This window comes from Seriola lalandi, unplaced genomic scaffold (assembly GCF_002814215.2).
Source record: "Seriola lalandi dorsalis isolate HSWRI2012SDOR001 ecotype SW California unplaced genomic scaffold, Sedor1 jcf7180002054677, whole genome shotgun sequence".
NCBI classification, from domain to species: Eukaryota; Metazoa; Chordata; class Actinopteri; order Carangiformes; family Carangidae; genus Seriola; species Seriola lalandi.
Genome location: NW_019525230.1, coordinates 597719 through 623296, shown reverse-complemented (window position 1 = coordinate 623296; position 25578 = coordinate 597719). Strand labels below are relative to the sequence as shown.

Below are 25578 nucleotides of genomic sequence, written 5' to 3'. Positions count from 1 at the left end.
GTCTGGCCTCATTGAATTCCATCATGTGACTTTATTCAGCTACTAAAAATAATTTTGCATGTGTTGACATTATCCAACAATGTATATAATTTGTCAAGGAATCTCTTTTATGTTATCACAAATATTCCACTTCAAATTATGCATTTGTAGGTGTAGACATTTTATGATTAAACATATTTAAAAATATATGTAATGATTTGTAAAAAACAAAAAAAAAAAAAAGTTTAAAAAAGAAAAATGTACTTGCCAATCATCTGATTAAATTAACACTAATCATTCAGTGCTACCACAAAGAGGCAGAATTATGGTTTTCTGACGAGTAAATAATGGAAGGGAAATAAATTTAGGAAATCTAGGTGACAGCTCAAAGCCTCCGATAATCATTTTTTCCACCAAAATCACACAGGTACACACACTGGGGGAGAGGAGAGTTTAACCTCCATGGACAGGTTTCAATGACAAAAACCGAATATCATGACGTCGAAACACAGTGTGTGTGCGATTACAAGCTCCATGTACTTAAAAAAATAATAGGCATGTTAACATATCAATAAGGTGCCAATTGAACAAATAATTTGTGCATGATTAGTGATGCTCTAACAAAAGGCCAACAGTGGAAAACACTACAAAACAAATTAAACTATGTGCTGAACATGATGAGTCTCAGTCTGTTTGCCTTAATCAATATTTACAAGTAAAATGTTCCTTTTATCCGACATGTACATTTAGACAGTCAATGAATCTACATCGTTACATACAAACCTGTTGGTGTGACAGTGCATGGAGTTGCCATCAAACGTACATTTACAACTTCTTTACATACACCATTTACATCAGTACCTGAACTAGGAGCCGTATCGCAGCTCTTCGTACGTGGTACAAAACAACCAAACAGCTACACTGGGAGTGACGACAGTGATTCGTTGTTGAGTGTTTATAAAGAAAAGTGACTACAGTACTGTGTGTGAAAACAACTTGACTAATGACAAAAAAAATAATAATAATCTAAACGAATTTCTGGCTTCTGGAAAAGTTTAAAGGGTTACTTCACCCAATATATGAAAAAGTTACCACTAGTGGTATCCAGCCATGCAGTCAGTTCTGATTTTATTTGCTGAGATTCCTGCAGCCCTTCATTATATAAGATACAGGGAGTTTTGCTCGTTGTGTTCAAGGAAACTTACATTTAAATAAGACTACAGCCACGCTAGCTGCTCTCAAACTGCTGTAACTAAACGCCTATGGCAGCTGAGCTGCTCACAGCGGCAACACTAACATGCTAATGTTTAGTAGGTGTAACAGTGTTCATCATCTTAGTTTAGTCTTTCAGCATATTAATACTTGCTCATTCGCACTAAGCACAAAGTTCACCTGAGGCTGAGTTTCACAAAGATCTTGTCACTAGGTTAGAAGTGACAGGGAGTCCTGCACCACATTCATGGCATGAAATATTTCACAAAAAATAAAAAATCTCAACCTCATGGTGGCGCTAAATCCGGGGATTATCATCCGTAGAGCCATGCTGCTAGCAGTAACACTCCTCTCCAAACAGTGTCTACTTTATTTTGAACAATCAACATAACACACTTTTTTTTTTTTTTAATATATATATATATATATATATATATATATATGTGTGTGTGTGTATATATAAGGAACTACTTTTTTCCAAATTTCAGTGCATGCTAATATCCTCACTGTGACAACTTTAGGGTGTTGACTTTAGCAGGTATATTCACCATATTTTTTTTTTTGTGTGTGTTTTAGCATTAGATAATTAGCACTAAACAGATTACAGCTGAGGCTGATGGGAATGTCATTAGTTTTGCAGAATTGGTCATTAATCAATGAAATGAACAAACTCAAATTTTGACCTGATTGTGGAGGAAGACAAGAAGACAGAATCACCAAAGTCAAGAGGATTCGTCCTTCAGAGACACTGAATATATGTAGAAAATTTCATTATAAATCATCCGTTAGATTTGGAGTCACTTGAGGACCACAATGGTGACCAGAGCCATGACGCTAGCATGGCTAAAAACAAACTTTCATCTACCTCTATCGTATTGAGATACAGGCAGAAATCTCAGAGACTAATACCTCAAACCTTACGACCAAAGCTAGCTGCATGACTAAACGCCACTGAGGCAAGTTACAACATCGATTTTTGCAATTTGGGAGAACTGCCCTTTAAAGTTTTATTTCACGTTGGTGGAACATTTGCAGTTTTTGAGCGTGCACACCTCCACAGAAGTTCATCAGCAGTCAGCCTCTAACACAAGCTGTCTCGGGGATCAACCCTCATCGCCAGCATTCAGGATTCTTCCCAGCTGTTTTTATCAATAACTGTAAATGGGGTCAATTACATCTTAACGGGGACTATAAAAAAGCAATTACCTGTGTCCGTCTGTTGGTTTGTTAAGTTTGAATTTTATCGACATGCGTGTAAAAATGAAAGTAAATCCTCACCGCAGGATCTTAAAGCTGCTCGTTTTGCTGGTTGACTCTTTATGAACTCCTTTTGAGGTACAAGCACAAAAAGCAGTTTTATTCAAGCCAAGAGAAAAATATTATTTGGAACTAGTGGTCACATATGGTGAAAAGAAAATAACTATTGCATAGTACAAGAATATTAGGAACGTCTCAATCTGTGTGTCATTAATACCTCAGGGAAACGCCATCTGGCCAGATATTGTAACTACAGCGAGGAGACAGAGCCGTTACAGCTGATTCATGTTTCGTTGAATAATTTCAGCAGTGCGGTCAGGGCTTAAACACTGGTTATGCTTTAACAAAACTACTGCACACTGATACTGTGGAGGTGAGAATTCATCGCACTGCGTTAGGCTGCCTTATAGTTATCTGGTCATTAAACACTAAACTACGCTGCAGTGAATTTATAAGATATTTGTATCAGTGTTGAGGGGGATTTTATTTTTCGTAGATTTTTATAGATAGGCGTACAAAGAATACGCCAAATAATCACACAATCTTAATTTTTCACCAATCACACTGGTAAAATCTATATTTTGATGAACTAAGGCTGAATTTACACATTTCAATTTTAGTGTAGCATAAAGTGCCATGTAAAGGTGGCACGACTCTCTTGTGAGTTTTGTGGCACAGATGATTTTTTTTTTTTTTTTTTAAAAGGAGAAAAAAAAGGCAATCACTTCCAGTACTGGCAGGAGATGGTTTGGATTGTGCTTATGTATGAAGAGGAAGAAAAACAAAGAAAAAGAAATTAGGAGTTCATATAGTTGATTGCATCTGTTCTCCCATTTACTGTATAAGCGCACTGTAAACGTTTCAAGTGTGATTCCTGTGATGAACTGAGCCTCCTCTCAATGTGGTCCTCATGCATCCTGCAGTAGTGTCACACTCCTGCCAGCTTCATGTCTCATCATCACCATCATCACCATCATCATCATCTTCTCCCTCCTCTCTTTGGCAGTAGTGGTTTCTTGGAATTGACTACAATGCAGCTGTGCAATACCATTAGTTTCTGTCCTTTGTTTCCGGCTCTGCTTGACTTAACTGATGCTGAGCTGAGCAAATCCAACGAGTTTAACGTCATCGGGGATTTCAGACTCCTCCACACCAGATGCCTGGAAGACAGGGAGCAAGAACAAATAAATACATCTCTGATCGAAAAAAACCTGTAAAACATATTTTACACATCAGTGGACAGAATCCATTGTGTCTGTGTACTCACCAGTTTAAAGGTCAAGTTTTTGTTACTGTGAGGATCATCAACAATCTTTTGCAAATTGGCAGCAACTAGACAGAAGATACAAGGAAGTGAGAGGACGACATCAGATGACTGACTAATGTGAGGAGAGAATCTAAGAGATTACAAGACTTTTCCCTCATGCCCAGTGTTGAAAACAGGAAATAACTGGTTCTGGAGCCTCGTGCATATTACACACTCACAAACAGGAGGTATTTAGAGAATACATACCAGTGATTTTGCAAGCGTTATCACATTCACTACAAATCACATAGATTTAACAGCTTTTTAGTTTTTAGGTGTGAAAAAATAAATATAGTGACCTAAAATTAGAAAAAGCAAGACGACAACACTGAGTTATCTCAATGCTACTGTATTTATCCCACCCTGCAGTGCTTTTTCTCCAACTTACCAATGACTAAGTCCCTCCCGTCCACCAGCCCGGCTGAAACCAACTCCTGAGAAACTCCGTCAGCTGAGTCTGAGGGGAGACGACGAGAGGAAAATCCAAAAATAAAGACATGAGACTGGAGTGTAACAGCACAAATGCGTATGAAGAAAAAGCTAGGTGGTATTTTTTACCTCTGCCTTGCATGAACTCAAATCGGATGTCATTGAGTTCCTTCTTGGGATTCCTCAGTCTCAGGACGAGGCTGATGGGAACACTAGCATTGGCTGCAGCTGCATCCTGCAACAGCATCAGCAACAGTAAGCTGTAACCTGTTCATCAATTCTGGTTGTCGAGAACACATTTGCAATTGCCTGTGCTAACTAAGCATTCTCCATGTTTGTTTTCACCTGAGCAGTGGGTGCATGGGAGGGGCTCGCTGCGTGAGCGGGAGCCTGTGGTGGAGCCTCCTCTCCCGTCTGGCCCACGCTCGCGGGGCCCTCGTGTGCTGCTCCAGGTGCTTGCAGATGTCCTGTGGAACCGTCTGCTGGTGGGAAAAGCTGAGAGGCAACGAATTTGCAAATGAATCAGCAGGTGTTTTCAGTTTTACATGAATGAATATAACAAAAAGAAGTGGACACACATAAGACAGTCATGCAGATCGCTCTGACAACGCATTACAGTAAATCAAGATTTTCAGGTCATGTCCATCACAAATAGACTCACCTCCATATTCTGGGACCCGTCCTTCACCCTGGGTGACTGCAGAATGGACATGACAGATTGTCAGGATTAAAAACATGCAATTCTCCTTTTATCCCCAGAATGTATGGACTGATGGAGTATTGAAGGATTGAAGGAATTTGACACAAGGTAGGTGACATTAAACACAAGGCTTAACTGAAATCACAGTTAAGATAACAGACAGTAAAATCCCACAGCCAGACATGAATTGAGTGTGAACACACACAGGAAAAGTATTTGAACAGGGAACCTGAGCAGGCGGTTTAGGCCCTTTGACAGCTTCCTTCCTTAGGATTGAGCTAATTTAAGTTTGCACGCCATGATGCTTATTCAATAATTGTTCCTCTTATGTTTAATACTCACATTTGCTCTGTTTTTATTTAAATATTGCAGAATTTTCCCTATTTAAAAAAACATTTACTTGACCTCAACAACACATCAGAATTATTCAAATTTTGTTGTTTCTCGGTCAGAACAAGAACAAGTTTGAGAAGTAAATGTTTCTTAGTTGAGTAGTAACCTAAACTTGGAACTACACTAACAATGAGACAGGTGGCCTCAACAAAAACAAACTCCAGCTTGGCCACAAACCAGTTGTCCAACAGCACCATCTGCTGGTCGAACGGACACTGTGCGCGTTGAAAATATACAGTACGGTGGCCCTCTAAAGTAAAGTGGATTGACTCTTGGAAGACACAGATATGCAGTCTCACCCGCAGAGCTGCCACAGCAGCTTTGCCCTCCTCACTCTCCTCGTCCAGCTCGTCATCGCTCCACTCCCAACCGCCGTCCTCCGTCTTGTGGAGACGGCCACTCGAGCCGGGCACACGACGCACCTACACAACGCATTTTGTAAGAAAACAAACAAAACACTAATTGAGAGATATGCAACACTTAATAATTACTTGTTCATTAAGTCTTCCTTTTAAATCTTTTGCAGAGTTGCACAGGTGTATCCCAGCATGCATTAGGCAGGAACTGGGACACACACCATGGACAAAGACAACACACCACCGTACAGTAACACAATGTTGTATATTGAGTGCTTTGTTCAAGGCAGACCTTTTTTGATCGCTCTGTTATTGTTGGACCTTTCTGTAGAAGCCTCTCCTGTAAGTACTCGTTGTTCTGTGACGGAAAGAAAAACATTTCTTACAGGATCTTCAATGGATCATTCAAACATGCTGAAATATTCAGTCAGTTTATTTTTCCAATAGTGATGCAGGGCTCACCTTGGCTTTTGTGAAGAATTTGTGCTTCAGCAACTCAGCAGCAGTTGGCCTAAATAGGAAAGAGACATAGAGCTCCTGATTATAGTTATTACACAACTGTGGAATCTAACGGAAAGCAAAAGCAAAACAAGCACAACTTTAATCTGGCATTAGGCTAAAAAAAGGGTTTAGGGACTAACTGACCTTTTTTCCGGATCTTTCTGTAAACACAGAGAGAGCATCTTCCTGAAGGACTTGCCGTACTTCTTCACCATTTCCTTATCTGTGATGCCTGTCTCCAGACAGGGAGGGTCATTCTGCAAAGTCAACATGAGCACCTACAGGCATGCAAAGATCAGCTTTAGTCAGTCAACAGATACAAAAGAAACTGTAGAATAGAAACAGAGGGTATCTTTATCAAAGCCAGGAGACCGGCTGGACAAACCAGTAAACTACAAACCTTTGTTTAGAATGAATAAAAGATATCAACATTTCTACAGTATGCTCCAGTAACTGCAATAGGCTCTAAAAACGGTCTCAATTTGTTTTGTTCAACCTGTTTTAAGTGTTTTTCTCTAGTGAAATAAAGAAAATAGATACAGTGAGGGCAGTTACCTTCATCGGTGGGTATTTGTGATATGGTGCTGCCCCCGTGGCAAGTTCAATGGCTGTTATCCCAAAACTCCAGATGTCTGCTTTGAAGTCATACCCGCGGACCTGTGGATTAAACACAGAACCCTGTGAACAGAGCTCTCCAGGTGTTTTATATTTCCTTTTATATAAATGTAGTTATGAGGCATTAGAGAGAGAAAGCAGAGGCAGAGAAAAAAGCCATCTGCAAAACAAGCTTCCCACCTGCTCCATGACCTCCGGGGCCATCCAGCACGGCGTCCCCACAAACGTCTTCCGAACCTTGTTCCTAGTCATGTCTCCTCCTGCTGCTAGAAAGGCACTCACACCGAAGTCTGGTGTGTGTGTGATTGAGAAAAAAATCAGATTAAATTAGTTTCAAAATAAACAGACAAACCATTTTTTGTTGTGCAATGGGCCCCCGCTGATCATTTGGATAATGTATATAATATAAAAATAGATCAGCACAGGAGCAGTCTACAGAGCGTAACTATAAATCATCTCAAGTTGTACAGCTGCGGTAGACGTAGAGAAAACACTGTACCAGCAATTTGCACAGAACCATCGTCCCCAAGAAGAATATTTCCAGCCTTCAGATCCCTGTGCATGAAGAGAAGAAGGATTAAATCATCATGTGCAATTAAAATATCACAAGTCAGTGACTGCATCAACAGAGGAGCGGCTAGGCTGTGCATACTGACTCTTCAAATGAACAAACACTCTTTTATATTGCACACAAACCAGTTAAAACTGAACCTTTGATCCGCTTCATCTTTCTCCACCTAATTTCTGTTTGCATACATTCAGTGCAAACTATGCACATAAAACCAGAGTGGACTAACCTGCTCCCAACCTTCCCCGCCCCGCCCTTTCCTGATTAGTTGTAAGTGAGTTAGCCGCAGCATCTGAGCTCAATCAGCAGCTGCTCTCTCTGCAATACTGAAATACTGCCCACAAACTGTGACAAACACCAGACACATTTCATTTGCTCTTAAAATATGATAATCCATCTTTCAAAGTAAATACATTTTAAAGTCACAATAATGAGACAATAATGAGACATGAGTGTGAGTGGATAGTCTGTTCGTTTGAAACAATTACACACAACAAGACACAGAGGACACAGACAGGCCTTTCTTCTCAGCTGTGGTTCTCCGGGTTCCTGAGAGGAACTTTTACGTAAAACAAAACTCCTCAATTATACATTGTCAGTGTATTAAATATTGAAGGAGCGAGGTCTAGTTCAAACTGCACACTCGTACGCAGAGATGAAACACCCTGTGTCTAAGTGACCTGAGACTGAGTGAGAGTATGTGGTGCAACATGGAGGCGACCATGAGTCAAAGTGCCTCAGCACAGTGTTCAGTGACAGCGAGGCATTACCCCGCGGCCTGGTCACACGTCATCACAACTCACCGATGAATCTGTCCGTTTTTGTGAAGGTACTCCAGCCCCTCCAAGACTTCTCTAAGGATGGTGGCGATACTGGCCTCATCCAACACGCCAGTCTTGTGCTCGCCACGAGAGATGATATGTTTGATGATGTCCAACACGGAGCCTGAGAGACAGGCGGAGACTTGTCACAATACATGCTGACAGTACATGGAGGGAATCTCCTGTTTGGCAAGTAGTTAAAGGCACATTGACTCCCATTTATCTGGAAGTGGTTTGTACTATAAACAAAACCGGCAGAGTCATATCCTGATTTTAAAACCACAAAACCCAGCCTGCCATAACTCTGTGGAGTGCACCAACAGCAGCACCTGACCTCCTGAGTTTCTTCTTCTGGAAGAATGCATGTGAACTGACAAATAACCTCCTGCTTAAGTACTGCTTTTATGTTGCTTCTGTTGTTTGTCTAGAAATGGAGAAGTTCACTGTTGGTGAAACGACAAAGTGCCACTTTCTGCCACCTCAAAGGATCCTGCCTTCACAAGTGGCAAAAAGTTGGTGCACAGAAATGTCTCAAACATTATGAAATAATACAAAAAAATAATAGTACTAAGAACTATGCCATTCAAGTGGGAGAATTTTCATAGAACTATAAATTCTCACATATCATTGTCAAACACCATGTTACCAATTTTGAAATGGCTTCCCACAAACCACATTTATAAACAGCTGTAAGACAGAGGAAGTATCACTGTTAAGGTTGATATCCAACCAGCAGAGACTTAAGGAAGTTACTGCGTACAGGATTGTTCAGTATGTGTTATAGTCTGGCATCCTGTAAAACCACATTATGCTATTTTTACACTTTGTTTTTGTACGGATTAAAGTAACCAACTGTAATGTGTTAATTAGTGACCGTTGGTGCAAGGATGTAGTTTTTGTTTCCTTTCGGACAGACTAACTGCAGACTGGCTAAGGTCACCAGCTGCTGACTGTAGCTTCATACTAAGCTTACAGAGTGGTATCAATCCTTTCATCTAACACACAGCAACAGAGCAAATGAGCTTATTTCCAAAATGTCAAACTATTACTTTAATGATAATCCAGATAAACATTTCACACAAAAAATGATTAAAATAAAATAAGTTTACCAGCCAAATTTAATGGCTTATTAAAGAATGTCTATTGATTACAACCGACTTTAGATCAGCTCTAATACTGTAGTCCAACACCTGAATTTAGACTGAGGTGTTTGAATTTTCGACACAAAATACTTCCACATTGGCACATGTTTTTTTCCGAGAACCAAATCTTGTAGCATAATCATTTCTCACTTGTTTTAAATTTCCATCCCACTTTGAACTAATCACGTAGCATGTACAGCCTTACTGCTCAGAGTTAAATAGGTACAAAAAATATATATAAAACAAAAACTCTGACCAAGAATTGTAAGGCAAATTAAAAAAAACACAAACTACTACTTGGCCAAATGGCTCCCTGGTTAATCCAAATACTCAGTTCATGTTCAAACCTGAGCTTATTTGAGATAAAAGACGGGAGGTAGGACAAAGAAAGTCAGTTAAAAGTCAAGGTGAATGTAAGAGTGAGCCAAGTGCAACTAAAGTCAGAGGAAAAGTTCATTTCAGCATTAGAGGGACTTACCACCACTGAGCAGCTTCATCACCAGCCACAGTTCATCCTTCACCACAAAGGAAGTGTAGTAAGACACAATGTTTGGATGGTGGCATTGGCTCATAGCCTGGATCTCTTTCTGCACAGAGAAGAAACATGTCGGATAAAAGGTCATACAAGGTTTTGATCTTTTAAACTGAACTTCCATTTAATAAAACCTTACAAACAACCCACTCCCTGCTATTACTCATTGCTCATAGTCAAAACGTCCCTGTTAAAATTGCCAAAACACAAATCAGAAGTACACAGGGCCTCTGACTCCAGGCAGTGGAGTAACCTGGGTTACATCACCACTGGGTCACCAAGCCAAGATATTTTTAACCTGGACGACAGACATAGGTGAATTCAGGATCATAATACATTATATAAGCAATGGGCAGGTGCAAGTCTTGGAAGACAGAACGACTGGACAATCTAATAAAATATTCACATCAGATAGTACAAATTGCTGTGTTGATATATGGATATGTGGAAAGGACTGATACAGAGCCAAGTCATCCATCTGATGTTCTGCCTTAGCAATTTATGACAATTATTCTTTCTCTTAAACGGGTAAATAAATAAACAAATAATTTGCACAAAAACTGCATAAAAAGTCGATATGATAGAAAAATGACCACCAGTAGAGATACTGCTATACTGATTGTACAACAGTAATAAGTATGTCTTTAATACTTAAGGTAGGCTTGTGTAGGAAACAATAAGAAGGACTACTTTATGGCAAAGTTAGATTTACAAGACTTTTGCAACAATGGGATTAAGTACCTTGACTTGTCAAATATGTAATTAACTACTAATCTGAAGAACACAACCCACCCAACAGAGTGTGTCAAAATTTGCTTTGTCAACCATCGCAAGGGTGAATCACACATTACCATTATATGAATCACCAAGTTTTTTCAACATGGATCAATGAGTGATTCAAGTACAATACAACCAAATTCTGCTTATCCACTGTGTACAGACATCATCAGCTTTTCACTGCACTTGTGTTTACAGTACATCATAGGCAGAGGCTTTCTAAAGCTTAAAGACTTAACATATTGAATATCTAATATCAATATTTTAATTATCTATCCACATTATTTTTAGCAATGTTTAGTGCAGAACCCACTAGTTACTGTTGTTCCGGCAGAGAGTGTTGACATACTATTTATTCCCATTTAATGCGTCTTTATTAGTGTCTTATTGATTTTACCCAGCTCTACTACTTAGTGGTGGTTGTTTTATCAAGCTTTTTATCTGTCTTTGACTGACCTGACCCCACCAACCCAAACCACTGCCAGGAAACAGACACATGCTTAAAAACATCTGGACTGCAGATGCAGGCCCACATTGTATCTCAGTTTATTACCAGGAGCTCATCCATGCTGGTCTGACACTTTTCCAGGTTGATACGTTTGATGGCCACCTTCTCTTTTCTTGGCTTGCAGTACGCTGCCTGGACAACTGCAGTGGCTCCGCTCCCTGAGGAAAACAGCATTAGGGGTGAAACCATCACATTGTAGTAAAGCCTTGAAGCCTTTTGAAGAAAGCTTTTGCAACCGGAAAGCTCATACATTTTTTGTGTGTAATGTGAGAAGGTGTTATATTTGAGCAGTAACTAGTTTCTGACGCTGGGGACAATGGTCACTGACAGAATTAAACAGTTCTGTAAATTTTGCAGCATCCATCTACATTTAACTGAATAATAGAAAACTGCAGTTAGATACTTCATCAGACCAACTCTCTTGATCAAAGTCATTAGTCATGTTACCTAGACCAGTATGAGTAGTTCACTATATGCCATATCATACCTTTTGCAATAACCACCTCCCACTTCAACAACTGACTTATCTTCACGCTCTGTGGGCTAACGTGCCTTAGCTAGCCGTTTAGCTTCGTGCTGACTTACTAAGAAGCTATCTCACTTTAGCTCGCCAACTATCAGAAGCAGTTAATTAATTTGGCCTAGCCTGAAGGAAACCCTGCTGAGCTGTTAACCGTCCTGCAATGTAGAAACGGGTTGTAACTGGCCTGCTGTTAGCTAGACATGCGATGCTAGTTGGCTAGTGGCAGTTGGCAGCCAACACCGCTGTAAAGACAGGCTCGGCGGCTAGCATTAGCAAGCTAAGCTACTCACCTATCACCTCATTGAGTTCGTAGTCATCCCTATCGATTGACCAGGATTGAGAGGACTGGTCGTCTGCCATGGCGTCGCTGTTTGAAAGGTGTAAACAATGCTTCTGAATAAGACGCTGTCTGGTATAATATCTTTGTGATCACTCCATTCGGCTCCGATGATGCTGGCTGCTGCTGTTCCGCTGACAACTCCGACCGCTCCTGTCAACACAACTTTACGCGCGACTGACGCAGCAATTTACGTACGAACCCAGGAAGAAGTACGAAGTTTCCGCCATCTTGAGTGTGGCAAAGTCTGCTAAACATCTATAAAATCCCAAAACCTCGGAAACAGACAACATACTGTTACAAGTTATAGTTGAAGGACCTTAGCATTAAATGAAATATGTTAGTATTTACAACAGAGATATGTTATTCTTACATTACCTGTAAAATTGTGTTCAATACACCCAGTAGGGGGCGCTACTGCCTCTACTAAGAGTGTGTGTTTGGGGTTTTTCTTGCAAAGTTGAAAAGGGAAATTGGAGAAGTCTGTCAAGAAAATACCACGAGCAGCATTCAGACCATTTTTTCAAATAAAGGTAGCAATACTGCACAATAAAATGACTCAAAATTCTGTAAGTAACAAATGTAATGATTATGCAGAATGGTCCCTTAGTGTTGTAATATTCAAGTTTTGTACCATTATTATCAATGCATTAACATGCAAACAGCCCTTAAATGCTGTAGTTGGTTGAGGTGGCACCAATTTAACTTATTCATAATGTTGTTTAATCTATAACAAGATATTATTTTAGAAACTGAAATGTTTTGTATGTAAAATCTTGAAAATTAGCCATTTAACAATAGCTATTGAGTATGTGGAGTAAAATAAACAAAATCCACTCTTATATGTAGTGGAATAGAGGTATAAAGTACTTTAAAATTGTACTTCAGTACAGTACATGTACAGTACATGTTTATGATTTATTTGTAAGATGCTTTGAAATCTCTGGTCAAGTAATATCCATGTCAAAATGTTTTATGTTGCCAGTCCACTCTGCCAATAAGTTTCATGAGAAACAGATGGAGTGTGCTAAAACTCAACACACTGTAGTATCATAACTAAATTTAATTTAAAAGAATGTAGGCCTTTGTATTTGTGACAGATTCACACTAGGCAGTGGTTATATTGATTTGTATTTTTGGGACATGTCCTTTGGTAACAATGGGAATTTGTATCATGTATGACACTGAAACTGTGCCCTGAGACATGAGGATGTTTTGGGGAAAACCTGTAAAACTATGGCTGGTATCAGTGGTATGCGAGGAAACAGCGGGGCCTGTTCTTGCTTGTTCTGAAGGCACAGACAGCGGGCAAAGACACAGACTTCATCAGCAAGAGAAATCGCTCACGATATTTCGAATAGAAGAAAAGTAACTCTTGATTGGTCCCAGTTCTTTGATGACACCTTGCTCTTTATACCTTAGATAAACCTTATCTGGACTAACCAACATTTGACAGGTGTGCAAGTATATGAAAAGTGAAGCTGAGATAAAGATCATATTTTCTTGTCTCTCTGAAAAGTAATAAAATACACATCTGCAGTGACAGTTTCTTGTGCATTTAAGAAAATAACCTCTTGTGATCTCAAACATGCCATGTCATGGAAACAAATCTAAAGATCATACTGGAGTCTGTTTTCCTGCCCGTTTCCCCGAACTTCTGGGATTTTGGACGTGGTCGACCCTTGCCAGGAAGCTCTGCCCCTGATGCTACATTAAAGCTCACTCATCCTGATGCTGACAGTGCGCTGAGGGTAAGCCAGGCCTGAAAGGGAAGTGCTGAGAGCCACAGGAGCCCCAGCGCCCCAGTGATTGCAGTGCTATTATCCTGCCAAGGCTAAGCTGCACATGAAAAGGAAATGAAAACACTTCATCTTCTCCATTCAGTGTAACCAATATTCTCAAAGTCACTGTCAACTATGTGGACTGGCAGCAGGCCAACACTGCTATTCTTGTTGTTTACATTTTGGTCAAATGAGGAACAGGTGTCCACATGAAAATACAATTACCAAAGGCTTTACCAGAAGTTGACTATAGACATGCGATGAGAGGAAATTTCCACACTGTATAAGAGTGTCTTGAGGCTTATGTGTGCTTCTCAGGTGATCGTCCCCTCCCTGTTTTTTCTCATCTAGAGTTTCTTTGTGTATAGACAACAGGATTATAAAAGACATGGATTTAAGACACATTCCTCCTTTTGGCTTGCAGGTGCCAAGGTGATCAGCTACTAATGTGTCATGCTTTAAATGCGGCATATAAAGTAAAAGAAAAAAGAAAAAGTAAGTTAACTACACCCATACCTGATGGCAAAAGCTGGTGTTATGGTGTAACCTACCTACCTACCCTGTTGTGACATCAGCAGTGCAGCTTGCATGGCAGGCTTGTCAAACCGGTGTTGGAGCCTGCAGAAGTGCTGACACCATTCAGACTGCCAGGAGAAACCCACTTGTGTCGCCGCTTTTGCTGGGTTGTCGTCGTACTCGATTCAACAATCCCGGACCCAAGTTTTCTGGTCTACTTGCGCTCATGGAAAGAAAGAGCAGCTGCAGGTGAAACGGTGAATCAAGGTAAACGAGGAAAAACAAAAAACTGACTACATAAAAAAAAAAAAAAGACAACAAATTCAGAGAGGATGGAAACGAATGGGACGGAGAGGAAAAAAAACGGTAGGATATATTTTGGATTTCTGTTTATTGTGCGAGTTTGCAATTCACTGAATAATTCCTGGGCCACAATGACAGGCGAGCAAATTGGATCAGAGTGGCTTTTACTCGTTTTCTGTTTACAATTGTTGCCAACAAACGTTTTTCTTCACACACTGTGAATATTTTCGTTGGAATAAGAGCACCTGTAAATTTATTTATAGCCAGCCAAAAGGTGTGGTCCCAGCCCAGTTTCACCTTGTTGCAAAAAACAAGTGTTGTCAAACCAAAACCAGCGCACAGCCTGAAAAACAAACTCCTACTGCAGGCAACGTTACAGAAATATTTATCTGTTTTCAGCATTCAATGTGTCTGTTCACCTGTCCACCAGCACCTTGAGCCTAAGATTTAATAAAAAATAAAAAAAAATTAAAAAAAAAAAAGGGTAAACCTGGTCGGGTTGATTTAAATCTCAGCTCTTGGTAGTATCGCGATATCACCACTAGGTGGAGCTCGTGACGCAACAACTTCACAACTGGACACTAGTCTCTAACGTTATATCTTACATCGTTTGATTAAACGTATTGTTTAATGTAATTACATTCTTTTTCACACTTTACGTGAATTAAATAGATTCACCTAGTCACATTTTAAATTAAATTGTACTTTCCTCTGACTTTAAGACAACTTTAACGTCTGCAAACTGTGATTCTGTGATATAGCGATCTGGCATTTAAGATTATTAGCTAGCTATTAGCTGGTTAGCAGCTAAAGTAAGCTAACACCTGTTTATTAGCTTAACTGTGTGGTTTATTTAAAGTTAAATACTTAATATTTTGGTGTCTTAAAATGGTGTTACTGCTTTCTAAACTGCTCTTTTCCCAGAGATATCCGATGAAATGACTTTAAAATACCAGCATGTACGATAAACCTGACAGAAGTTTTGAACCAGCCCGTCTTGCCGCTGCATGCACACATGTTGAGTAAGTACGTGGTTGGCAGTCAGCTGACCGCCTTAAGGGGAGTCCTGATAGATATGAGAAGTGAACTTTGAGTGCGGCAGTAACACGCCCTCTCACACAACTGGTCGGACCCGGCGCCTTGTGAACAGTCTGGTAGCGTTTCAGCTCCGGGGTCCTGAAGGCATCATGCAGTGCCTGCAAAGAGAAGCAAAACTCACCAGATCTGAGGAATTAGTCCGCAATGCCAGGAGCCAGAAGGCGATACAATTGAACTCAAAGCTCCTAGGTAGGCTGCACTGCATTGAACGAAAGCAGATAGATCAGACCACAGTACACACTTCGTTGTGAAAGTGAAGATCTCAACTTGTCTTTAATGAGTTGAGCTATGAGACTTTGCATGGTAAAGGCTTTTTTAATTCATCCTGCCATGGTTACCTGTTTGCATTCACACTGTGAGATGAATACAGGTCAGAAGGACGCAGGAGAACTGAGTTTAAGGTTCTTCAGAAATTAAAGTTTAAGGGTTCAGCAAGGCATCGTGTTATCTTTTGGATTTTACCCTCTGCTTCCTCTTTCCCAGGTTTGGAGGGCGATCTGGACCTCCAGTTCCTCCTGCAGGGGGGAGATCTTCTCAAGGTCCGTTCCCCATCCTGGAAGAAGACCCGCTACTTCAAACTCCAGGAAGACTGCAAGACCATATGGCACGAATCCAAGAAAACCTTCAGGACGAACCAGACCTGTGAGTGCTGTCCCAGCGTCCGACCTGCATGTGTGTGAGACCCCCCCCCAGCAACACTCTTGCATACATCTGTCTGGTGTTGTGTTGGGCACGTCTCACACCTCTTCTTTACTTTTTTACTTATAGTTAGTGTCTAATAACATCAAACACATACAGCAGGGTTCAAATGTCTGAGACCACTTTCCCATCTGAAAGCGGTCTCAGACTTTATGTTTTCAGTGCTCATACAACCAAAACCATCAATATCTCTTTTCTCGGGTCAGATGAATGTTTCCTTTATGGCTTATAAAAGTGGAGGACTGATCTCACAGCAATAAAATATCAGTTCTGTCTGAAAGACCTTGTGTTATCATGCACAACTGGGTCGCTCGTGGGATGTGTTTTGTGGGTGTGTTTGTAGAGATAGTGATTATTTTTATAGTGTGTGGAGGAGTGGTCTGTAATAACATCCATAAACTGTTCTCATGTAGTCACTATCTGATAACTGTATTATACTGATGTCTTTATTGCGGTTGCTATGTGTGATAACATGCAACCCTTAAAGCTGCATCTGAGCCCCTCTGCACATTGGTGACTTCAGACATCAGTTCCTACAAACTTGTAAACTGCAAACAGTGGCTCATGTTTACCAAGCAGGCTGGTCAGTGATGCCTGAAGATACCAAGATTACAAAGGAGCAGGTTTTTTAGGCAGAACCAGACACACTATATCAGTCCTACGGCGAGGAAAATCCTTCATTAAATAAAATACTGGAAGTGTAATATAACATGCAGCTTCTCTCCCGTCATCAGTCACAGTTGATGATATCTCTGCGGTGAGAATTGGCCGCCAGTCGGAAGGTTTGAGGAAGTACACAGAGGAGCAGGTGGAGGGCCGCTGCTTCTCCATCATGTTCAAGGGCCGCCGCAAGAACCTGGACCTCATCGCCAGCTCGGAGGAGGAGGCCAAGCAGTGGGTCAGCAGCCTGGAGAAATTGATCTCCAAGCTAAACAACCTCAGCTGCCAGAAGAAGACAGAGCAGTATCCTTGTCATGATAGTATAAGTTATACTGTGAACATGACGAAGCCCCGCCACACCTGCTGCACACCCTGATCTCATTTGATATCAGTCCACAACCACCACAAGGCCCCGTATGATATGAGTTATAGTGTATTTGAAAATGAATATATCCAATTCCTTTCATGAAAAACTTTTCAGCTGGATCCTCAGCTGCCTGAGGAAATCAGACAAGAACAAAGATGGGAAGCTGAGTCAGTCAGAGGTCAAGAACTTCTTCCGTCTGATCAACATCGAAATCGACGACGACTACGCAGATATGCTGTTCAAGGTGATGCCCTCAGAGCTTTTTAATGCTTCGTAATGATGAACATCCCTAATGATGAACGTCCCGTAGAAAACACCGCTGCAGGTTAATGTTTTGATTAAAGGGAAAGAAACACCAAATTATGTTTTAAGGTGTTTCACCTAAACTGAAGTAATCCATGGATGTAGAGACGGAGTTCTCATTATAAGAAAACATTAAGAGGAAAACAGTGTTAACTTGATATTTTAGGCCAATTGTGATGTTAATTAAATGCAGTTCTCTTCCACAATGATTTGTGTGTGTGTGTGTGTGTGTGTGTGTGTGTGTGTGTGTGTGTGTGTGTGTGTGTGTGTGTGTGCGTGTGGTAAAGTTGGTTGAATGTTAATTGTGCACTAACCACCATCTTACATTTCCATCATATAGAAATGTGACAAATCAAACTCTGGATACCTGACTGGAGAGGAGATCGAACATCTGTATGAGCTGTTGACCCATCGGGAGGAAATCGACGTTATCTACGGAGAGTACGCTAAAACCACCGGCTTCATGAGTCCTGAAAACCTAATGGACTTCCTGATGAAGGAACAGAGGGAGAAACTTACACTGACAGACGCAAACAAGATTATCGAGAAGTACGAGCCGGATGAAAATGGTCAGTACCTTATCTGAGATGACATGCTTTTGTTCTGGGTTGTTACTCCATTGTGTGGTTAGCAACCCTGGTGATTCACACAAATGCTCCAAAGAAGCTGGGAGGACTGGAAACCAGCAGGGCTGTATAATATCATTCATCACTTTTAGGGAATGATGTAGGGATGATGCTGCGTTTCTTTCACATTTTAAACATTTTACATTTTTAAGAATGAACCTTCCGAATCCATTTCTGGATGCAGCATTTAAATGAAGTGAGATCCAAACCGCAGGGCAATAGCTCGGCTCCCTCTGTGTATTCATAACATAATCTTTGCAGCATCGATCTGTGTGCAAAACTCAAAAAGTAGCAGGAAACATTTGACCAAGAGTTACTGCTCTGTGGGTGGGACCGGGATTAATGCCAGTGCATCGCTCTGGTGAGTAATTGTAGATTAAACAGACATGAGTTTTCAGTGTAGACAAAACAAAAAGCGATAATGTGTTATTTCCAGTGCTGATGATGCTACTGCGAAACTGGCTGTAAGGAGTAAGTCATAAGGACAGATCGAAAACATTAACAGATTGCATGCTGGGAAGCTAAGCAGTGCGACAGGCCTCTCACACAGCAGCTGGAGCCTATTAATATTAACCTACAAGATAAAACTAAATACATGCAGTCTGCAGTGATAACCACTCATTCAGTGATGGTAGTGCTCATAGGAATAAGTGATATATTACATGACTGTTTTGCATACATACACCTCTTGCACTTCAGCGGGAGAACAGAAACCTGATCCTCTGAACGGGAGACGGCATGACATGACATTTACACACTTTTTTCCATCGATTAAAAACTGATCCGCAGGTTGTCGTTGCTCTGATGTACCACTGTCTCATCAGCTGACTTTGCTCTTGTGTTCTTTCAGTCAAGCAGAAGAAGCTGCTGTCCAAAGATGGCTTCCTCAGGTACATGCATCAGCCAGAGGCCCTGATCCTCAATTCAGATCACAAGGAGCTGCACCAGGACATGAGCCAGCCCCTCAATCACTACTTCATCTCCTCCTCACACAACACCTACCTCATGGAGGACCAGCTCAAAGGGCCCAGCAGCACAGAGGCTTATGTCAGGTAACTTTCATCCAACCTCTAAGGCTCGAGTCATTTCAGCTGCTGTAGCTGTAAATTATTCTATTATATGACATTTTCATCATATTTTATTGGATTTTACACATTTCTTGGTTGATATATGTTGGATATGACACTGGGAATTATATGTGTCACTGTATGCGTTTATCTAAAATCTTTTCCCGTGATTTGCTGCACAAATTCATTTATCTCAATCATCTGTCGCCATAGTTACACTGACAGTGACGGAGCGGTTTGTTAGTGCAGATATTGAGTCACTAACAGTGGCTGTGACTCTCTCAGGGCTCTGCTGAAGGGCTGCCGCTGCGTAGAGCTGGACTGCTGGGACGGATCGGACGACGAGCCGGTGATCTACCACGGCTACACGCTCACCTCGAAGATCCTCTTCAAAGACGCCATCAAAGCCATCAAGGAGTACGCTTTCAAGGTGTGTGTCATCGTGCGGCGTCCAGTGGTATCCAGTATATTGTCGTCTAGCTGTATAGTTTAATGTGTAAAACTCCTCTGTTCTGCGTCACACCCAGACGTCCGACTTCCCGGTGATCCTCTCCCTGGAGAACCACTGCAGCGTGGAGCAGCAGCAAGTCATGGCCCACCACATGAGCTCCATCCTGGGCAGTGCACTCGTCACCTCTCCCCTGGGGGAGGGCATGCCCACAGAGTTCCCATCTCCTGAGGTCGGTATTCACTCCTACCTCTAGATAGACTTTATTTTTGTCCTTTGATGAAAGCTGAAGACTGTTTTATATTTTTTTTTTTTACACTTCTAGGAATTAAAGGGGAAGTTCCTCGTCAAAGGGAAGAGGTTAAACAAACTGGAGGCCACCTTTGCGTCTGAGGCAGCAGCAGCCGATGACACCGACGTGACGGAGGAGGATGAGTCCAATGATGAGGACGAACAGAAGGAGGAAGAGAAAAGCAAGGTGGGAGTTAGATCAAGGGAGAGCAATGAATGGATCAATTAAAACAGATATGTGATTTTTACTTACCTTTAAATTCCATTTAATGTGTTGAAGAAAAAGAAGCTGAAGCTGGCGAAGGAGCTGTCGGACATGGTGATCTACTGTAAGAGCGTCCACTTCCACGGCTTTGACGACGCCAGAACAAACCAGAGCTTCTACGAGATGTCGTCCTTCAAGGAGGGAAAGGCCGTGGGGCTGGCAGAGGAGTCGGGTGAGGAAGACCATGGGCTGAATTCACTGAAGTGTTTTGAGCGATGAGATTTGTATTCAATACACATTTCTCATCTAATTTCCTTTCTTTAAAAGACTTGGTGAAATCAGGTCTCATGTTTACATGTTTGTGTCAGTTTACCACATTACGTCAGCTCATCCTGTGTCGACATATCCTGTCGTGTCTCATTATACTTGAGAGGGAGACACTGTTGAACAGCCGCCGTCACAATCAAGTGCACATCACATGTACTGTATCTTGTGCCGCTAAATGATACTCTCTCCTGTGTGATGACACTAAATGATGCTATTTTGACCCTTTGGTCTTGATGTACTTTCTGCAGCGAATGCCTACATCCGTCATAATGTGGACAAGCTGAGCCGCATCTACCCAGCAGGCTCCAGGACCGACTCATCCAACTACAACCCGGTGCCCCTGTGGAACGCCGGCTGCCAAATCGGTATCTATTGATGACACCGGCGGGGAATCACAGACTATGTCCCCCGAGGGAAAATCCTAAAGTTGAACTAATGAGAAACAGTTTATAGATCAGTGTCCTCAGTCATCTTAATAATTCCTTTTCAGTGGCCCTGAACTTCCAGACGAACTGCACAGACATGGATGTGAACCAGGGAAGATTCCTGGTGAACGGGAAGAGCGGCTACATCCTGAAACCAGCCTACATGAGAGACACAGCCACAGACTTTGACCCCATCACTCTGACGCGAGGAAACTGGCTGAAGCACAAAACGCTCCATATCATGGTGAGGATTGTGAACACACACACACACACACACACACACACACTGGCATTACTCCAATGCATTTGGTGTTGCGCCCTGTTCAAAGTCCTGAGTCCATATTGTGAAGGATATTTTTTTTATCTGGCATGATGTGTCTCCACCTGTCACCAGATTATATCGGCCCAGCAGCTCCCCAAAGTGAACAAGAAGAAATCCTCCATAGTCGACCCGCTGGTTAAAGTGGAGGTGTTCGGAGTCCCGGCTGATGTCGCTGAGAAAGAAACCAGTCCTGTTGAAAACAATGGTATTTTTCTTTCAACACTGCGTTTTATAATGTACTTTTATATCTCAATACAGTTTACAAAAGGCAGATATTGGTTATATTCATATTATTTTGTATTTTTGGAGATATAATTTCCTAATTCTAGCAGATTATAAAATGAACACAGCCAGTGTAATATAGTTACATTGTGTTTGACAAAAATTCAAGGTAAACATCAGTATCTGGGGTGACTTCAGGAATATCTAGAGGAATGGTAGAAACTGTCTCTACCAATAAAAGCCTCAATCAACCAGAATGCATTGCTGCAACAACACTTCAGTCGGTTGTAAGACGGTTGCTTTTTGTTGACTGGGGGAAAACTCCTGCTCTGCTTACACCACGTGTTTGTCTATCAACACTTTAAAACCACTGCTGCACACAACTGCTGTATTCACAGCCTCTGGGGGTTTCCAAAATGCATTCTGGGAAATGTTGGAACCCTTTGAAGTAGACGAAGCAGGTTAAAAGATCACGAAATAGCTCTGGGAATGCGCTGAGCATCAGAAATTAGTGATGCGGCAAAACCGTGGAACATCAGCATATATTTCTCCATGTCTTGTTTCAGGGTTCAACCCTTCGTGGAATGAAAACTTCCAGTTCGATGTGTATGTGCCAGATCTGGCACTACTGCGCTTCTTGGTGGAAGACTACGACTCGACGTCCGATAACGAGTTCGTTGGACAGTTCACACTTCCATTCAACAGCTTAAAAATGGGTGAGTTCAGCATCTGTCTGAGGATGTTTGCTTTATTAATCAGGTCCGTTTTTCCCCACTGTAACCCAATGATTTAAAACCACTGATAGTTCTTTGTCTTCACACTTCATAAATGAACAGACAGGACCCCCCCCCCTTTGGTGCAGCATAGAGAACTCAATTCACACGCTGCACAAAGAGCTCTTCATATTCTCCCTTTTCTCATCACTGACTGCAGCCACTTTGTCTCCACACAGGATACAGACATGTGCCTCTGCTCGGTAAGAACGGAGACCGTCTCCCCTCAGCCGGACTCTTTGTACACGTCATGGTCCTTGATGCTGAGTGAGACGTCACTGCCTGACATACGGACACTAGGACCTCCATTACACACTCTTGTCTTAGCTATTTTTTAATTAGATTTTATAGTCTTTTTTTGTTTTTGTGCTCTGTAGTTTTAGTTCATGATTAACTTATTGGCTTCATTCCAGAAGTTTGACCAGCTAGTGTAAAAGTTAAGACTACATTCTTCTCAAAAGTGGGACAACTTAAAACTAAAAGTCTCTTTGTAAGACTCCTGATGATGATGTGACATTATACAAACTCTTTTAATTGGTTTGTATTTGTTGCACTAGTGTTGTACCACGTTCAGTTTGTAATGGCACTGAATTTCTTTCAGACAGCGTGTCCCTCATCTTTGGCCAGTTAATGTCTTGTCTATTTAAATCTTTTTATTCAAATGTCCATTTTATGAATTCTGGAGAAACATAAGCCAATATAAAAAACGATGTGCTTTGTCTTCATCAGTAATTTTAGTCATCAAGTATGATTATTTTACATGTAACATCATCATGACAGCTTCTTTTTGCTATCTTTTTATAATCAAGATGAAGATAAAAAAAAATCTAAACATTTAACATGTCTCCATCCTTTTCTTCGGCACTTTGATTAAAACCGTATTTCCACATGGATTAACTTTGAACCTGTAGTCATGTAAAACTGTTAATATAAACCTTATTAATGAAATAACACAGCTTTATACTTGACAAGCCGTCAAGTGTTCAATAATAATGACAATAACAAAGCTCAGTAGGAGCCTGCAGTGCATACAAAACCAAGTAGCTACCTTTTTTTTTGCCTCTATATTTTATGCAAACACCAATAGAAGGAAACCTGTTTGAGGTTGAGCTATTTGAGCCTTTCCACAGATTAAAACTGTTGCCTAGTGAACTTTGAATGGACACACCCTCGGTACACAGAGCGCCAGTCAAGAGGTCAGGGAGCTGCTGCATATAAATTGCTCATGGGTTAATTCACTGTTGAACGGCAGGAAAGCCTTCGACTAACGTAAAGTGACTTCATGTCTTCAGCTCTTACAGCGACTGTAAGAAATATTGAATATGAGCAATGGATCACATGACTACTTAAATGTGAAGGAGTTTGTTCTTACTGATTATAACATAAATATTACCCATGTTGCAGTTCAGCTCTAAGGAGCGAATGTCGCTGACTGAGTGAGTGATCATAAGTATTAATTGGTCAGCCGAACGCCAGGTGACTGAGTTGGAGGCTCAATGAGACCTCCCTCTCCAGGTGTGCTTGTACAATGTAATTCCCTTCACCTGTATATTATTAATTCATTGTTGATCCAGGATCAGGACGCCAGACACACAACTTGAAATGAATACTAACATTGCTCTTTATTTGCTGAATGTGTAAACAGACAACTGTTTAACAAGTTTGCCATATCAACATAAAACGTTTACCAGTTTTGTTTACCGCTTGTTCCCACAGCACTCAGTGAGTGACCAGAAAAATATTATTGTAAGATAAAATAAGCTTGTAGTAGTGAAAAAAAGGCTGCGAAAAAACTGAGTCTGTTTGCCATTAGTCTGCTGACAGAAGACGAGCAACATTTCTCCATAAAAATGTGCTTTATTGTGACTTATCTGTAAGGAAATTAATGGCAAAATAAACACGTTGACTGTAAAATACAGTAACAGGACACAGTAACATTCTCTCTCATGACTTTTGGAGTTTCATATGAAGTCAGAGAAAACAGTGGAAACCTCAATCACACCAGACTAAAGATGATCTTTGGCCTTAATTCATGTATCAGACATTTGAAGATAAAAATAAAAAAATAGACATGACCGAATTGTTTCAATGAAGCCTTTTATTATGGAAAGAAGGAAAAAGAAACTGATGCTCAGGATGACAACACGTTGCCAACACTCAAAGTAAGCCAACAAGAACAAAAAGTGAAGAACCTGATGCAAAAAAAAAAAAAAAGAAAACGAACAGTGACTTGAACTCAAGTGTTGTAGAACTTTGGTGTTAAATCAATACAAAATGATCAATGTGTGATTACGAGTGAGGTGATACACACACACACACACACAAAAAGAAAAAAATGTAAGGACGCACACACACACACACACACACACACACACACACACACACACACACACACACACACACACACACACACACACACACACACACACACACACACACACACACACGTCCCCTGATAGGAAAGACGAGACCTGACTGAGAATTCTTACCAAGAGGCAAGAGAAAGGGACATTACAGATATGAAAGAAAGACGAACAAAAAGCTGGATACAATGGGTAATATGCAATTTTTCAAACCAAATACTGACAAAAGGTAGGTAGAAAAATATCACAATGATACAAACAACATTTTCAGAGAAAGTTAATCATTGAGAGGTTGTGAAGAGTGGACCAAACACTTCTTAGAAAACGACATTGCACTGAAACCATCATCATGAGCAGAGCACTCATCACCAACACAAACGCTTATGCAAAAGAAAGAAAATGGTTTAATACGCCTGTAGGAGCAGCAGCCTTTGAACTGGAAAAAAATATGGTGGAAATTATGAAGTAGTGTAGGTCTTTTTACTATAACATCATGACCCATAAACCGAGCAATAGAGCAAGTAAGGTTTGTTGGGGGGGTACGATCCCTAGATGGCACGACGGAGCTTGTTCATGCTTCATTGCTGAATTTAATGTTTCACAATGTTAATTCACCGGACCACATGTGGCCGAGCCGTTCTCACACTCCATAAGAACATAACTAATGAGACGATGCCGAACTTTGTGGATGTAGCCTTGGAATTAATGAAGAAACATTGCTTTGTGCCTCCATGGGCAGTAAGGCATTAATGCCATGGTGAGGTTCTTCACAGTCCTTTTGCAGTGGCCCAGTAGTTTCATCTGGAGCTGCCCCCCCCCCACCCCC

General features: G+C 41.1%; 2 protein-coding genes across 5 annotated transcripts; one reads left to right on the top strand and one right to left on the bottom strand.

Moving 5' to 3' along the window:
- Positions 1-16: 16 nt before the first annotated feature.
- On the bottom strand, positions 17-12246 carry LOC111666567 (serine/threonine-protein kinase OSR1-like). Of its 2 annotated transcripts, XM_023421932.2 has the most exons (17): positions 11910-12242; positions 11142-11254; positions 9758-9866; positions 8120-8261; positions 7248-7303; positions 6929-7038; positions 6689-6790; positions 6278-6411; positions 6095-6143; positions 5925-5990; positions 5576-5698; positions 4845-4880; positions 4529-4678; positions 4313-4418; positions 4143-4211; positions 3716-3780; positions 17-3608 (listed from the first exon to the last, which is right to left on the bottom strand). In XM_023421932.2, the coding sequence occupies exons 1-17, from the start codon at positions 11977-11979 to the stop codon at positions 3534-3536; spliced, it is 1575 nt and encodes a 524-aa protein (XP_023277700.1). In that variant the 5' UTR covers positions 11980-12242; the 3' UTR covers positions 17-3533. The 2 variants fall into 2 exon arrangements, with proteins under 2 accessions (XP_023277700.1, XP_087034269.1); XM_087178143.1 differs by lacking the exon at positions 4845-4880 and having other exon boundaries at positions 11910-12246.
- Positions 12247-14483: 2237 nt separating this feature from the next.
- On the top strand, positions 14484-24608 carry LOC111666551 (1-phosphatidylinositol 4,5-bisphosphate phosphodiesterase delta-1-like). 3 transcript variants are annotated; one of them, XM_087178141.1, is made up of 15 exons: positions 14484-14619; positions 16138-16326; positions 17088-17316; positions 17495-17624; positions 18024-18252; positions 19160-19361; positions 19662-19806; positions 19904-20056; positions 20150-20302; positions 20396-20552; positions 20896-21012; positions 21138-21316; positions 21467-21599; positions 22183-22332; positions 22569-24608. In XM_087178141.1, exons 1-15 carry the CDS (start codon positions 14586-14588, stop codon positions 22658-22660), a joined length of 2292 nt encoding a protein of 763 aa, XP_087034267.1. In that variant the 5' UTR covers positions 14484-14585; the 3' UTR covers positions 22661-24608. The 3 variants fall into 3 exon arrangements, with proteins under 3 accessions (XP_087034267.1, XP_087034266.1, XP_023277677.1); XM_087178140.1 differs by lacking the exon at positions 14484-14619 and adding an exon at positions 14646-15843; XM_023421909.2 differs by lacking the exon at positions 14484-14619 and adding an exon at positions 14647-15843 and having other exon boundaries at positions 16138-16296.
- The last annotated feature ends 970 nt before the right edge of the window (positions 24609-25578 follow it).

Bases quoted from the DNA above. Each gene is read 5' to 3' on its own strand.
- LOC111666551 (XM_087178140.1), top strand. From the start codon at position 15,744: ATGCAGTGCCTGCAAAGAGAAGCAAAACTCACCAGATCTGAGGAATTA. The intron at 17,625-18,023 runs GTGATGCCCTCA...TCCATCATATAG, and splicing joins ACGCAGATATGCTGTTCAAG to AAATGTGACAAATCAAACTC. The intron at 20,303-20,395 runs GTGGGAGTTAGA...AATGTGTTGAAG, and splicing joins AGGAGGAAGAGAAAAGCAAG to AAAAAGAAGCTGAAGCTGGC.
- LOC111666567 (XM_023421932.2), bottom strand. From the start codon at position 11,979: ATGGCAGACGACCAGTCCTCTCAATCCTGGTCAATCGATAGGGATGAC. The intron at 9,867-11,141 runs GTAATAAACTGA...TTCTCTGTGCAG, and splicing joins CCAGCATGGATGAGCTCCTG to AAAGAGATCCAGGCTATGAG. The intron at 6,412-6,688 runs GTAACTGCCCTC...GCATGCCTGTAG, and splicing joins ACAAATACCCACCGATGAAG to GTGCTCATGTTGACTTTGCA.